The 15,405-nt window shown below is 47.7% G+C and overlaps 1 protein-coding gene across 2 annotated transcripts in view; it reads right to left on the bottom strand.

Annotated features, from left to right (window-relative positions):
- Positions 1-15,405, bottom strand: part of TMCC2 (transmembrane and coiled-coil domain family 2) — a 70,770-nt gene that overhangs the window by 19,505 nt on the left and 35,860 nt on the right. The window contains exon 1 of one of the 2 annotated variants that reach the window (XM_039535755.1): positions 6,930-7,143. The exons of the other annotated variant lie outside the window; for it this stretch is intronic. Coding sequence (XP_039391689.1) covers positions 6,930-7,034 — 105 coding nt within the window. The 5' untranslated portion in view covers positions 7,035-7,143. Of the gene's footprint in view, positions 1-6,929; positions 7,144-15,405 lie in introns of those variants that run through there. 2 annotated transcript variants of the gene reach the window in all.

Here is a 15,405-nt window from a genome sequence, read left to right as displayed (position 1 = left end):
GGGGCTTGGGCTTCCCAATGGGGCTGTGGCCTTCCTGGGGCCCCCAGATGGACTTAACTAAAGGGGGTCCTGTTGTTTGTACCGGTAAGATCTGTTTTGGACTGTGTTCCTGTCGTCTAAATAAACCTTCTGTTTTAGTGGCTGGCTGAGAGTCATGGGGTGCAGGGCTTGTCTCCCCCCACACTCCGTGACATAGGGACTGCAGGATTGGAGCCAGGCTGTTTTTTGCCCGACTAAAGACTGCTGAATCAGTACATCTATTCTATCAATGCTGTTTAAAATCCCAATCATTGTATTAGCTAGACACTCAGAAAGACATAGTATCTAACTAACTACCTGTGTATCTAGGTGCTTGTACTGCACCTATCACAGTACTGCCTGAGCACTTAACACAGCAGGTATTACTATTACGTGCCTATGGTCTCGAACGGGTATGTCCTCAAGGTGGCTAGCTCACCCCACCGCTCACACCGCCATGGCTATCTTCTATTTTTGGCGCTTGAACTTGTTCTGAGCTAGCACAACTACATCTCCTTGAGCTGGCAGCCGGCAATGTAAACATATCCTCACTCTGATGCTGATGTGACTCCACTGAATTTCATGGGACTTACAGCAGACATGAGATCCAAAGCTGCTCCAGCGCCATCTCACTCTTCTGACATCTGATTTCATTCCTTTTTTAAATTGTAAATGAGGACAAGATGAAGCCAAATAAGAGATGAAACGAGGGAGAAAACGCCTCTACCAATCTAGGAAGAGGAATGTGTTTGTTTCTATAAATTGCCATATTCTCCTGTGACAGGCGTAGCTTGTGGGCACCTGAGCCAGTCTCTGCAATCGCTGTGTTTGTGCTTTGCTGAGTGAACATTTTGGCATTTCTTCAGCAAGCGAGCCCCAGTTCTTTCCCAATGCACGGAGCAACAAAGCTATTAACTAATCCTGACACAAGCGGCTGGGTAGGGGTATTTTTCTGATAAGTCATTTTGTTGTTGTTGGGTTCGTTTTTCTCAGGCTGGATTTTGTTTTTTTAGATAAGGGAAAGTGTGATGCTTCAGTGTTCCCTGCTTAGTGAATCACCCTGTCTGTCTATGCACATTAGCTTGCGAGCTTGACGAGAGGTAGCGAAAGTGTCTCCTCGAGCTGGGATTCACACGCCCCACTCCAAATGTAGACGTGTCCCGAAGGAGACCAGCTTCACTGTAGTTAGAGATGGGGCCCACCATGTCTCTAATGATTATGGGTGCCTCCATTTTTGGGTGACCAATTTGAGACACCGGAACTTCAGAGGACGGGTGCTCAGAACGGTCTGAAAATTGGGCCCTTTTAAGGTGACTCAAGTTGGTGCACTGACAATCACTAGCCATTTTTGAAAATCTAGGCTTAGGTTTGAACATCCCCAAACTTTAAGGGAGTTTGGAACCTAAACCCAGCTCTTTATAGTGAGGCAAACCAAACCACTAGAGCCAAACGTGCCCAAGCTTTGGGTTGTCCAAAAATCCAGGTCAATGGAGTAAAATATATCAGAAGTATTTAAACACTCTTATCATGCAAGCTACAAAGGCAAAGGTACATTTCCAGTTCTCCATTAATACCACCCCAAAAGCTACTAGAGACAACAGCTTCCAAGATGTTCTTTTCAATGCATTTAATTGTACACTTCAAAACGATGAGCCGATCTTGTCTCAGGTATGTGTTGAATGGGGAAGACCAAGTAGATTCCCACACAGCTTATTTGCACTGTAACATCATGATGCTGCAACCGCTCAGCATGAATTTTTGTCTTGCTGCCCCAGGGGCAGAAAACTGCAGCCAAGGTGGCAACTCTATTGAATACTTATTATTAACCATATTTATTCCGGGAGTGCCCAAGGGCCAACCAAGAATGGGGTCCCATTCTGCTAGGCACTGTACAAACACAGAGTTCCTGCCCTAAACTGCTTACAATCTAAACAGACAAGAGAGCCCCAAGGTGCAGAAAGGGTTATAAAACACAAGCACGCTGAACAATGTTATGGCAGGACATGGCATCTTAGTGCCACTTTTTGGGAGGAAGGGAGTTACTTAGGAGGGGATCAGCTAAATGGAAAGAAAAGTGCAGGATAAAATATTTAGCTGTCACTGGGGCTTGCCTATTCTAGACTAAACAGAACTTCCCCTGTTTACACCAGAATGGGTTAAAAAACCCAATGCTCTAGAAGGCAAGCTGGTCCAGTGGGTACAGCAGCAGACTCACTCAGGAGATCTAGGTTCTGTTCCCAGCTGTAGGGTCAGCTGGTTGAGTACCCTTGGAGACATCACGCCCCTTCCTGAGTCTCAGTTTCCCCATCTGTGAAATGGTAATAATGATACTGTGACCCACTTTTGAGCAGTGCTGCGTGTTGTTATTCCATCTCTGATCAACCTGGGAATGGAAGACATTAGGCCAAGTTCTAGCCAGCGTTGTCGCTGCTCCCTGTGGCCCCGTCTACACTAGGAAATGGATCCTGACCTGCTTTACCTGCTAGTGCAGGCAGCGTAAAACCATCCTCTGCACCAACAGCACTCGAGACTCATATCTATTACCTCACAAATGCCCTGACCCTAAATCCTCATGCCTCCATGTGCTGGGACTGTGGGCTCCCCAAATCCTGCCACCGCCAACCCCGCACATCAGAAACTCTTATATTCTATTTAAAAAAAAACATGTTAAAGAGTGGCTGGCCCCTTTAAGAGGGAGTGGTGTTCAGAGCCCCTGTGACTCACTAGCTGCTTCCCAGGTATGTGGGTCAGAGAAGGGGAAGGAGACAGGAAAGGCAAGGTGTGACCTGTCTGAGAACGGAGGAGGAGAGACGGAAGGAGTAGCAGAGTTACTCAAGGAAAAGAGCTGCAGGAAACCAGGAGAGCCATAACTGTGAGCTACTGGTGATGGGTGCTGAGGAAATGTGTGGAAGCTCTGGCTAGAGCTGGGGAACCCTGCCCACTTGCAGGAAGGCGTACGTAGGGGGCCTTAGGAAGAGGTGAAGAACCAGGATGGTCGGTGAGAGACAGGCAGCAGCAAGGGGTTGACTATGGAGGGAGGTCCCCCAAAGCAGGGGTAAAACTCACAGGCTAGGAGGCCTTGGGGGTGAAACACTGCAGGGAGCCCTCTCGAGGGAGACCTGACTTGGGGCTACAGGAGAAGACCTGTGGGCGAGAAGCTGCTCTTGGAGTGGATGGTATGGAGAGTGGAGCCCTAGAACAAGGGCCAGAGTGGCTAATGACTCTAGGGTCAGTGACCCTGGCATGGTGACTGTTGAATGGGACTGAAAAGCTGCTGCATTGTCACCTTGTTTCACTTCAGGGCTTGGAGAGGACCTCTTTTTACTATGAGGGATCCGCAGACTGTGGCATTTTACATGTATGAAAGCGGTTGAATTTGCTAAGAAAGGCAATTTTCCTTGGCCTGGGCTATAGAAAGGGGAAACGGAGGCTGGTGTTCATGTGGTGCCGTGGCCATCTTGACAAGTTATGAGCTTTCGGTAGATACCTCCTTACATATTACTCTTTTGGGATAAATATCCTGCAAGATGTGTGTCTGGTGTAATGAGTTTCTCAGGTCTGAAGTGACAGTTGCCTGCAAAGAACAGGGGACCCTTTGTCAAATTGTCTTTCTGTCACAACTGCCACCGAAGGGCACCTCAGATGGAGGCTGCCCTCTGACAAACTAAGAGGGAACATTTCCCTTTTAAGAAGCATACACCCACTGGCAGGTCTGAGGACAGGTCCCTGCACTGGCCACCTACATTATTTAATAGAAGGAATGCCTGCAATTTTCAGATAAGCTAACCAGGGTGAAAGGAGGAACTGGCCACAAGCAGCAGGCCTGTTGCCAGGCTGCATAGAGACCATAAACTGTCTGCAACCGGCCAGTCTCCAGCAGGCAGCACCGTTCCTTATAAGTGCCCTGGGGGCATCAGGTCCTCAACAGCCTACTCTGCATATCTTGAAAGGGAGTGAAGCATCCTTAGATAGTTAATCCTTGCAAAAGGTGGCTCTGCAAAGAAGGTGGGATCCAAACTGCTCACAGAAAGAGGGAAACAAAGTCACAAAAAAATAACATCCCCAACTTGCTCTCTGTATAAAAAAGAATCTGACCTCAGCAATAGCCCCAGTGGTCAGAGGTTACCACTTTACTGGCAGATCAGAACACTTGGGTCCATATTTATCCCTCGGTACCACTCCTGCTAAAGGCAGCCTGCCTGCCGTGCTTGGGGCGGCAAAATACCTAGAGCCGCCCCTGCTCATCCCTATGCACATCTGGTTTGCGTCTGCTTGTCAGAAGTAGAGTTCTATAGCACTAAGATGGTTAATGGCAGTTCATGTAATACGGTCTACTCACAGCGCCTTTCATCTCAGGATCTCAAAGCACATGATCATGAAGACTCACACCCCTCTGATGAAACTGACAGAGAGATGAAATGACTTGCCCACACTGGGCCTGTGGCAGAGATGGAAACAAAATCCTGTAGTCTTGAAACGCCATCAACTGCTCTAACTACTAGGCGACATTCCCTGCCCGGTTCCATGGCCAAACCTTGCTGTGAGGAAAATGACCCATGCTGGCACCAGGAACTGATGTGAGTAAAGAATCTCAGACCCAGTGACACAAAACATTCTAGCTGGGGACCTCTAGACTGAAGCTGTCACTCTGGCCCTGCCCTCTTTCCTCTAACCATGTCCCAGCCTGGGCAGTGGGGGGCCAGGAGGTGGCTGATGCAAGGGCTAGCTATGCCAGCTCTGTGCCACACAGGGATTTCCCCAGCATGGGGGGAATTCTGCTGGCTAGTTACACTGGGCTTTCCAGTGTAACATTTTTAAAAGACAATTCAATCCTCTTCTTTTCTGGTGTGTGGCTTAAAAGCAGGGAAAAGGCTGACAAAATAAACCACATGAATCAGGAGAGATCATAAGAATAAGAGAAGGGGCAGAGATGCAAAATTCAGATCTGGTTTTCAAACGACAAAAGTTGGTGATGTTTGGCTATATCACACATGAAAAGCAAAACTCACAGGTATCCAAATACATATGTCCCTGGGTACGCAGCTTTTTGAGCGATAGAGAGTGTAGTTGTTAACCTGCTTGACACAGACTGGAAACCCTCTGCTGAGATTTCACTCTTGGATTTGCCCCTCCTGATAGAAAAGAAGATCTTACCCAAATCCCCCCACCATATCCAATTCCCAGCAGGCCAGGAAAAATCCCCCAGCACCTGAAACATGCATTGAAAATCCCCTCCCTGCCCCATGCTGAACTTCCCCTTCTTTGTTAAGCTTCCTGGGGAAACCCTGGATTAAATTCTGCTCTCACTCACTGGAGCAAATGCATTACAGCCAGTAGGGGATGCACTCATCCCTGCTTTTATGGAATGGTGATTAAAACCGTGATTCAGAGCTGAGATTCTCTGTTCATGGCCCTGCTGTTAATTCTGATGCTATCGAGAGCCTCCTTAGTCTGCGAGCCAGTCCCATGGAACACATGCAAATCCCATGTCACCTGCCAGGCTCTTCTGGGTCAATTTAGGAAAGACTGAGATGCACAGGCCTTCCCTCAGGATGTTTGAACAACACTGATAAAAGTCACAGAGCTCAGGATCACATCCTACACTTAGCCTGCGTCTGAGGGAACCTGGAAAGCAGCTTTATATGTTCATGGATGGTCCCAAGTTCGGGGGCAGGTCTAGTCACAGGGGATCACCTGTTTTGACACCCCCAGCACAAAGGAGGTTACTGGGCCTCCTGGCCTGATAGGATGGAACATGCACAAACGTTTCCTCTTAACATTTTAACTTCTCCAAGGTTAGCAGGAGTTAGAGGACACACTAGTGCCCATGTTTTGCGGTGTCTGCCATCAAGGGGACTGACTGCACTTTTCACACATCCATTCACTTAGCCTCATGACCTCCCTACGATGTGGGTAAGAATTACTACCCCCAGGTGGCACAGAGATCACCTAGTGCACCAACATCAGGGCTAGGAATAGAACTGAGTAGTCAGCCTCTGCTCTAACCAGTGTCACACTGCCATCTCAAAAGGCCTTATCGAGCTGGTTCTTGGTGGGGATCCCAGCAGGTAGGATAGGGAAAACGAATTTGTTTCACCAGGGTGTTGGCCATGGGCCTTGCTGGTAGGCTCCCCCTCATCATTAGCTGGCCTCTCACTAGCAGACATAAACCACTGCAAGAGCTACATATGTATTTCAGGCCCTGCTAATATGAGGCAGATTTTTCAAAAGAGTTCAGATCTCATTTAGGCACCTAAAGAAGTGGCTGGATTTTCAGAAGCATGGTGCACACTGGGCGCTGAGCTCTGGAAAATCTGACCCTGAGCTCTATTGAAACCTTGGCCCCAAGCATCCACAATAAGCAAAGGGTCATCTAGCAATACAAGCCATACACACCCAGCACTTTCAAGAGCACTCAGCCACACTGCCAGAAGACCCTTCCCCCAAGCTGCCAAATGCTGTGGCAGGGCTTAGCGGAAACACCTGAGGTACTCAGTGAGTTTAGAGTAGCTTCCAAATCAATGCACGTCATTTAAAAAGTCAAACCATGGCAAAGCTCTGCAGCGGGGTAAAAGCCAAATACTCCCCACATAAAGGTGAGAAAGCTGTGTCCTTAAATGTATGGGTTCACTGAGGCCACAATAATGATATACGCAGAGATCTGCAAGTTGAGCCACTCCTATTCCTCAGTCACCCCAGCCCTCTATAGACCTGTCAGCCCTAGTGTCCAAGCATTACAAATCATCTCCCTGCCTGGGCCCTAAAATGCTGGAGCTGGGCTCCTTACAGACCTGAGAGCCAGCCGCTTAGCAGCCTACTTAACATGCACAGGTTCCAGGCTGGTCCTCATCCCTGAAAATCTTTTCCTTGTCCAAGCACAGAAGCAGGAAGGAGGAGAGGGATGTACTTACAAGGACTCCCACTAGGGAGTTTAATAGCAATATCCTTTTCTCAGGACAGGAGTCGGAAGGGTTCCTTTCCGGCATGAGGACGCTCCAGTGGCTTCTACAACGCATCTGGCCAGTGATCCTTGTGCTGGCAAATTCTTCTCCCTCTGTCACGGCTGAAGTTAAGGATTAGAAGGGTGAGCGGTAGCGGGGGACTAGGTACAACTTTTAGATATTGTTTTCCCCTCTTAGCTCATAGAGCTGAGAAGCCATGTGTGCAGAGGCCGCTCTGTGGGGAACTGAAGCTTCTGTATCAGCAGCCAAGAACAACTAGCACAGACTGGTGCCAGTGAGAACAGAGGGAACCCGGAGGCTGGGTGCTGGAGGGAAGGCTACATCTCTCTCACATTAGCTTTTCCAACTGCGTTCTGAGAACAAATATCACTGCCAAGCTTGTTTGCTCAGGTTGCCCTTTTCCCGCAAGACGCAGCTTAACAAATAAACAACAAAACCTAGTGATATTTAACAGTACAGCTACCAGAGATATTATGGGATAACCCTTCCACCACACGGAGCTAGCAGTAATAGATATCTACCAGCAGCAAAGTAAGAGTTCTCTCTTGTATGGTATTTTGCAAAGAGCGATTAATCGAGCTACGCAGCCTTAGAGGAAGGATGGTCTTGTGGCTAAGGAAATGGGCTAAAAAGCGAGCTATGGGCGGTTAATTCCCTCCTCTGCCACAGCCTCCCTGTGTGGCCTTGGGCAAGTCACTTAATTTATCCTGAACCTCAGTTCCCCATATGTAAAATGGAGATAAATGCTTTACTTCTCCCACATGATATCCATTTAAATTACAAGCTCTTCAGAGCAGGGACTGTCTGATACTACATGTAGGTGCAGCCCCTGGCACAATGGGTTCCCAATCTTGGTTGGTGTCCAGGGACACTAGTAATAATGAAGTGTTATCATTCCCCTTTTAAAAGAATGGGAAAAAATTCACAGCTTCAAATCTCAGCAGCTTTGCATTTGGGCAAACTCCCATTGACTCTGAGGGAAGGTTTGCCCCAATAAAGGCCTTAGGATTTGACTGACTGAGAAATAAGTGTTCAAATGCCAAGGGAGTTCTTTCTGTGGAGAGAGTGGGTATGAGGGGGCGGCTTATACTTGACTCAGCCAGATGTGGTAAACTGGGTCTACGCTGTTGCAGAGATGAGTCAAAGATGATCCTTTAAGTGTGGGATTTGCTACTTCCTGGGTGGATCTCAGGGTGATGCTATTTAAGGCCTTGCTGGCACTAGGGGAACTTCTGGAAAATTGCCCCCAGTTGCTACTATTTGGTCAGCTCCATGAGAGAAAACATTGGCAGCCTTAGGGCTGGTGGTGTATAAAGCATCATGGCAATTAGTCCTGCTCTGAGTAGTGTTAAATGACATGGCAGCCCGAAGCCCAGCTAGTCCCAGTGCTGCTAACAGCAGCAGAGACTAGTTGGCGTTAGCGACAGAGGAGGATTTGTAGGACATTTTCCTAGTGTAGACAGGACCATGAAGTAGGACGAAACTGGACAGACACAGGCTGTGAATGTAACGGGGGTGAGGAGTCTAATGGCAACCTTGTCGCTGTACAGGAATACCCTTGTTTGTTCATTCTGCCTTGGGTGCTGAGAGCCAAATTCTGCTCTCAGCCACAAAACCTCACTGTCTGAACTGGATTGCAACAGATGCAGAAGAGAGAAACAACGTGGCCCTGGGAGTTTCTGAATGTACTGTTGTCCACCACCAAAAATCTTATCAAGTCAGCTTTGGGAGAGTCATCTTCTACATGAGTTGGCTTATACTGCTATCTGTACAGTGGGCATACAATGCAAATCTATATCGATTGCACTTTTCAAAGGAATCTGCATAGTCTCTTGTAGCATTAACTGGAACGGCAAACAACAGCCATAGGTCAAAGGAAGCTTTGCAACACCAAGTCTCTTTGCTACGTGGTGCGTTGGTACTGTAGCTACATCCCCTTCAGGATTAATTAAATGAGAATATCTACGAGCAGTATCTAGCCTCTTCTTGTGAATTAATTTTGACTTCTTCTAGCACCTTTTATCCAAAGATCTCAAAGCCCCTTACCAGCATGAATGAATGAAGTTCCACAATACCCCAGGAGGAGCTTGTCACTTTACAGATGGGGAAATGGAGGTGTAGAAAGTCTAGGTCACAAGTGGCTTCTGATGTCTCAATTTTCTTGGTGCCCTACTTAAAACAACTTGGGCCTCATTTTAAGAAATGGCCTACAGCTCCCATTGACTTCCACTGGACTGGCAGGCCCTCGACACCTCTGAAAACCAGGCCCAGGTTGTTTCAAGTTGGGCACCCAGAAATTATAAACCACTTTTGACAATACGCGTCCCTATCTGACTTATCCAGGGTCACAGGGTGACAGACCCTGGAATAAAATCGCAGCATCCTGTCTTCCAGCCCCTGCTCTATCACATTTCCCTTTGAAAGGGAATAAAACCTACCGGTGTGGCCTGCCCATCTCCTGCTCTACTCACTAGACTGTGCTCCCGCTCATAAACGGCTAGATCAGTCTCTGTACACTCCATTCAAATTAATGGATGCTGCACTCTTGAACTGAGGGGAGAACAGGCCCCGTAACTTCAGAAAAGAATCATAAAACAAGCAGATACGATGAACTGATCTCTCCTTTCCCAGGGTGGAGGAAGCACTCAAAGAGCACATCCAAAGAACAATCCATGCTGAGGGTGTTGTATCTATAATGCATTCACTTTCATTTCCCTGCAACATTGGTATTATTCGTTATTATTAAATATCTGCGAGGTATTGCTGGGGTGGACTTGTTCTACCAACCTCAGCATGAAATATCCCTGAGCTCTGCAGCTGTTATGAAATCACAAGAAAGGCATGTAGCAGGAATTCCCCAGGTCTGGCTAACACTGCTGCTGCTGCAATCAATTTACATTCTCCAGCGAAGAGCGTGGGGACATGAGGCAGGGGCCAGATTACATCATTTTATACTGTTTTCTTTTCTCAAGAATGGTTTTACTCTTGGCCCCTTTCTCTGTGACTTTTAAACCACTAACATTTTCCGAAGGTCCTGGGGTGACTTACCCTTTGCCTCCCTTGAGCACTGCCTACTTGGGTAAGGAATTAAGCCTCACAAACAGTTATCCCCATTTTACAGATGGGAAAATTGAGGCACACCGGCCCAAAATCCCACATGAAGCTTGAGCCATGGTTAGAAGCCAAGTCCATAGGTACTTACATGAATTAGGTCAGATTTGGGAGGCAGTGTTGCCTAGGGGATAGAGCACAAGACTGGGCCTCAGGAGACCTGAGCTCTATTCCCAGTTCAACCACTGGCCTGCTAGGTGACCTTGGACAAGTCATTTCCCTTCTCTGTGCCTCAGTTTCCCCACCTGTGGGGACAATGCTACTGACCTTTGTAAAGTGCTTTGAGATCCACAGTGCTATTATTATTAATCATTAAAAGGTGCTGAGCACCTCAGCTCCTATTGACTTCAGTGCAATTTGTGCATGCTTTGCCCTGCTGAAACACAGGGTGCTTATTTAGTGCACAATGTAGGCGTAAGAGCTTAACGTTAGGCTCCCTCCTACATTGGCCTGGATCCTATACCTACAACCATGCTTTCTCCTAGCAAAAATGGTATTTAAAGGTCAAACAAAATTGCACTGGGAACAGCTATGTGTCCAAGCAAGGTGGACACTCAGTGCTGATTTCACTATCATCACCAAGCAAACTCTGATGCGACCAAGAGAGAGACTGACCTTCTATTTTCTTTACAATTTTAAAATGTGCTCTGATGACGTGATTTGTCGGTATCTCAATCCGTTCAGCTATTAGTGTCCCAGGCTGTGTCAACCTATCCAGCTGCTGCTATGGTTTACTCCTAAAACACAGGCAACTCACTACAATGAAACCTTGCTCATTTGTTCTTTGCTAACCCACCAGCCTGATCGTTCTCCTTACAAAAGTGGTGGTCTCATCCCACTGCTGAGTAAACATTTAACAGCTAGGAGCACAGCTGTGAGTTCTCATGGTTCTATGACTTCACGGCCCATATTCAACCACGGAGTAACTCCACTGACTTCTAAGGAATTACACCGGGAAACAACTGGTCCCTATTCCTTAACAAAAGAACACTTATTGTTACACTATAAATAATTGAGGGCCAGATCCTTAGGTGGTGTAATAGCTTTAGTGAGGATCTGGCCCTTAAAATTAAACCACATTTGTCAGACTCAATCAACAATGCAACATCATAGGATTCAACATCCTGAAAATATACATATATTTAAATCACGCTTGCTAGCTGACACCTTACTTCATAAAACACACAATCCACTTTCGGTTTGCCAACGGTTCGGGTGAATTAATGAGGCTCCTCTGTGCTAGCAGGTCCATACAACATTGAACATGTTTCAGTCTAAGCCAGCTGGCTTACTCTCTGCTCCCATCTCATTCCAAGCTACAAGCAATAAGCAAAGGATACTCCGAGGGTGCTGGGATTCCTGGCATCCCCTGTCCTACAGCTCTAAGCACTGGGGTATTTCTGCTCACTCTTCAGACACAAAATTGCCTCCTGGAAATGAAGTCTCCTTTCACCATCTTCTCGGCTTTAAATTCTTCCCCTCCTGAATTTGCTCGGCGTTTGGTCTGACTCAGGAGGAGTCACTGCCTGACATGCAAACCTCTCTGGCTCTCTCCAGCTCTGGAGCATAATCTTTCACTGGACAGTTGTTAATTCTGACAAGTTCTACGTAACCTGATCCTTAAAAGGGGGAAAGCTCCCCCCCTCCTTTGAAACCTAATTCCATCAGATGCCAGCTGGCGCTGAGGAAGGAGCCACTGCTGTGCCCAGTCCATCACAGCCAACAAGAACGTGCCTTGTCAGAAATGATGAACTTTGACTGATTTTCCTGAACTCTCCGCCCTAAGCTGCACTGCAGATGGCTGAGCTATCTGCACTGACGACCTCTCAGGCCTTTCAAGGATGAGAAATGGCCAGTCCTCAATGTTACCGGGACCAGGCTGGAGCTTTCCATAATACCCGGTCTCCATATAAGACCAGCTAGGAACTGGAGCAAAGGTTGTGACCCAATATCTGGGGAATAATTCTTCCAAGGAGGTCTCTCCAGAACACAATCCCTGTGTTAAAGGGCCTGATCCAACGAAACTCTCCCATTGAGTTCAGTGGGCTTTCGATGAGGCCCTAAAAGCAGAGTCATAACTCTGGTCTTTCCAGAATTTCTGGGCTCAATGAACTAGGAGCAAATACAGTCCCATAATGACAAAGGACTGGGTAGAATTCGGCAGACAGCATGCTGGAGCAACCAAAGGCAGCAATTTTGAAAAGGAGCAGTGCACCTGAACAAACACTGCTAAGGAATCCCAAAGAAGCAGAAGAGGAAGAAACGGAAGGCTACAGAAAACGTGTGACAAACAGGGCATCTGGATACTCCATTTAAATTAGAGAGGGAGTGGGAATCGGGACACCTGGGCTCTAGTCTCAATTCTTCTCTGTTTTGCTGCACTTATTGGCACTGAGCCTTTAATGTGGACAACACATAGGAGCTCGATTTTTAAGGTTTCATATGCAAGACTTGCCACATAGGAAACCACATGGAACTCACGTGGGATCCCATGACCCCTAGGCCCCCTAAAACTGCCCAAACTCTCAGAAGTCTCAGGCAGGAAATACCATTTACGCAGGGATCGGCACAAAGAAAGCAGCTGGGTGGGAGGGTGTGGAGACTGATTAAGAAGAAAAGATGATCGTGAAGCTAATGGTTGCCCTTCGTTACATTTGAGACTACATGAACAGGGCAAGAGTGTAAGTAATAATGGGGAACACTGGGGTCAGGAGGAGAATATTAAGAATACCATGGAGCTCTCCTATTTTTGTGAGTTAGTGTAAACAGAGAATGCAATTTCATCCCCCTGACTGCTGTTTACTGCAACCAAAATACAGCACCCCACTTCACCCCAGAGGTGATTAAATTTCAGTGCTGGACTGACTAACCTGTGTGTACAGTCACTGTATCTGTTTGTGACGTATTCTGGGCTTTCTGTATTGAAACAACTTGGTATAAACTCATCAGGTCAAATTCCCCAACACCATGGAGTAATTCTATTGGTGTCCACGTAGTTAAACTGGGGATAACGCTGACCCATTAAATTCAGAAATGGATCGCTCTGGCTACTCAGAAGCCGATCTGAAGTATTAGCCCCCACCTGTCTAATGACTGAAGTATCTGAAAAGCATGAAGGTATCACTGCTCGGGGGGGGGGGGGGGAGGAAGGAGGAGAAGAAAAGAGACCACAGCTGGTGCTGTCATTTGTTACTGTAATTTTATCCTGTCAAGAGAGCCAAGGGCAGCCATGCCAGGAGCCTGACGGAAGCATTTCAATGCACTGACAAAAAATTCAGTGGTGCTGCTACTGAGATTAGCTTCTGCACCATGGCTCTACTGGCCCCCGCATTATACATTTCATATTTCGGCGCAGCTAACTCCAGCTACCCCAGTTCATCAGGCCAGTCTGCCTCAGGACAACAATTTATGTATTCTCGTGATTATCTCACCTTGAGGCCTCCTGGTGCTGGGTGCTATACACACAGCTAACAAAATGGGCTTAAAGGCCAAGTACACAATGAGTCTCTTATGCTGGCTCTTCTCTCTAGTTCCCACAGAGAGAGAGGTCGGACACATTCAGTTGCCCTTCTGAGGTTGCTCTGTCTTCAGCCAGCACCCAGCCAGGGGGCTCCCAGGGTGTTCACAGAGTGTGAGGGGGCATTCACAGAACTGCAGAGACAGCCACATGACCCTCGTTATCTCTAGGTTCTTTCCTCCCTGCATTTCCTCTCCCTCATTTCCTCTCCGCCTCGCTCTCTTTCTCTTGTGACTCTGTTTCCTCCCAAGATGGCTTGTGGGGAGCAGACTTCTACAAAGCCAGTGTCAATGTCTTTACTTCTCTCTGGACAACAAGGAAACCCATCTGTGCAAGTCCTTCCTCCACCAAGCTCTGATGATGTACCTCAGCCCTGACCTGAAACAACCCCTGCTATTACAGTAATGGACCCTTGGGACAGTTCTGCCGATGTGCCTCAATCCTGACCTGCAATGCTCCCTGAGATTCCAGTCCTAGGTTCCCCATCCACACGGCTCTGCCAGTGCACCTTGATCCTTACCCACAGCACCCCATGCTATTCCAGCCCTGGGTCCCCTCTGTGCTCTGTCACTGCCCCTCAGTCCTGATCTGCAATTCTACTACTCCAGTCCCACCTCTCCTCACATGTCTGCCACCGCATTTCAGTTCTGACCTGCACCCTCCTCCCCACGGCCCACCGCCACTATTCCAGCCGTTCACAGAGAATGCCAACTGGATCAAACTGCTCTGCTTTTGTAAGGTAGGCGAGGAACCACAATGAGTCCTCACACATTGGTTGCGGCCTTCAATCCAGACTGGAATCTTCTAGGTGTAAACCAGAATTGCACCATTTACAGCCCAGCTCACTCTCACACACACATACACACTTTCCCACAGTATCTGAATCTCTAGTTTAAATTCTGCTAAAACAATTGAATTAGGAAGCCTGACATACACCCCCCTAACAGCCCTGATGCAGGGAGCAATGCAGTAACAATGCCACCTAATGACCATAGGAGTGACCAACAATTGCTGCTGAAACTTCTTTTGGAGAAAACAACAAAGGGCTTGGCTACACTTGCAAGTTGCAGCGCTGGTAGAGGCTTTCCAGCGCTGCAATTACACCCCGTCCACACCTGCAGGGCACAACCAGCGCTGCAACTCCCTGGCTGCAGCGCTGGCTGTACACCTGGCCAGGTTGGGGTGTAGCGATTGCAGCGCTGGTGATCCAGCGCTGCTCATCAAGTGTAGACACACACCAGCGCTTTTATTGGCCTCCGGGGAATAAGGAGATATCCCAGAATGCTTTTAACTAAAATTACTCCCTTTGTTTTGTTATGCAGCCTGTCTTTGTTTTGTTGTGAACCTCCGGAGCTCCGTTTCTACCGGAGCTGCTTATCAGCTCCTGTTTGCTGTGATCAATCTGTGAACAATCAAATGAGATCCTCCTCCCTGTTGTGAACAGCTCTGTGGAGCTCCTCCGTTGCCGCTGCTGCTATCTAAAAAACAAACATATAGCTCCTGTTTGCTGTGATCATCTGTACCTGGCTGTAAACAATCAAATGAGAGGCAGGCAGGGGAGTCGTGCAGGCTGTTTGCAATTAAGAGTTAAGACTAAGGGGTCAGAAAAATGTTCTGATTTTTCAAGTCAGGAAGCTAAACACACAGTGTTGGCTCCAAAAATCCCCTCTCTCTTTCCCCCCGCTCCCTGTCACACTAGACCCCACTCCACCCCCCTCTTTTGAAAAGCATGTTGTGGCCACTTGAATGCTGGGATAGCTGCCCATAATGCATCACTCCCAACAGCGCTGGAAATGC

The sequence above is a fragment of the Mauremys reevesii genome, linkage group 4, assembly GCF_016161935.1.
Source record: "Mauremys reevesii isolate NIE-2019 linkage group 4, ASM1616193v1, whole genome shotgun sequence".
Taxonomy (NCBI): domain Eukaryota; kingdom Metazoa; phylum Chordata; order Testudines; family Geoemydidae; genus Mauremys; species Mauremys reevesii.
Note: the sequence above shows the minus strand (reverse complement) of the source record. Positions and strands in the feature narration are given on the sequence as shown.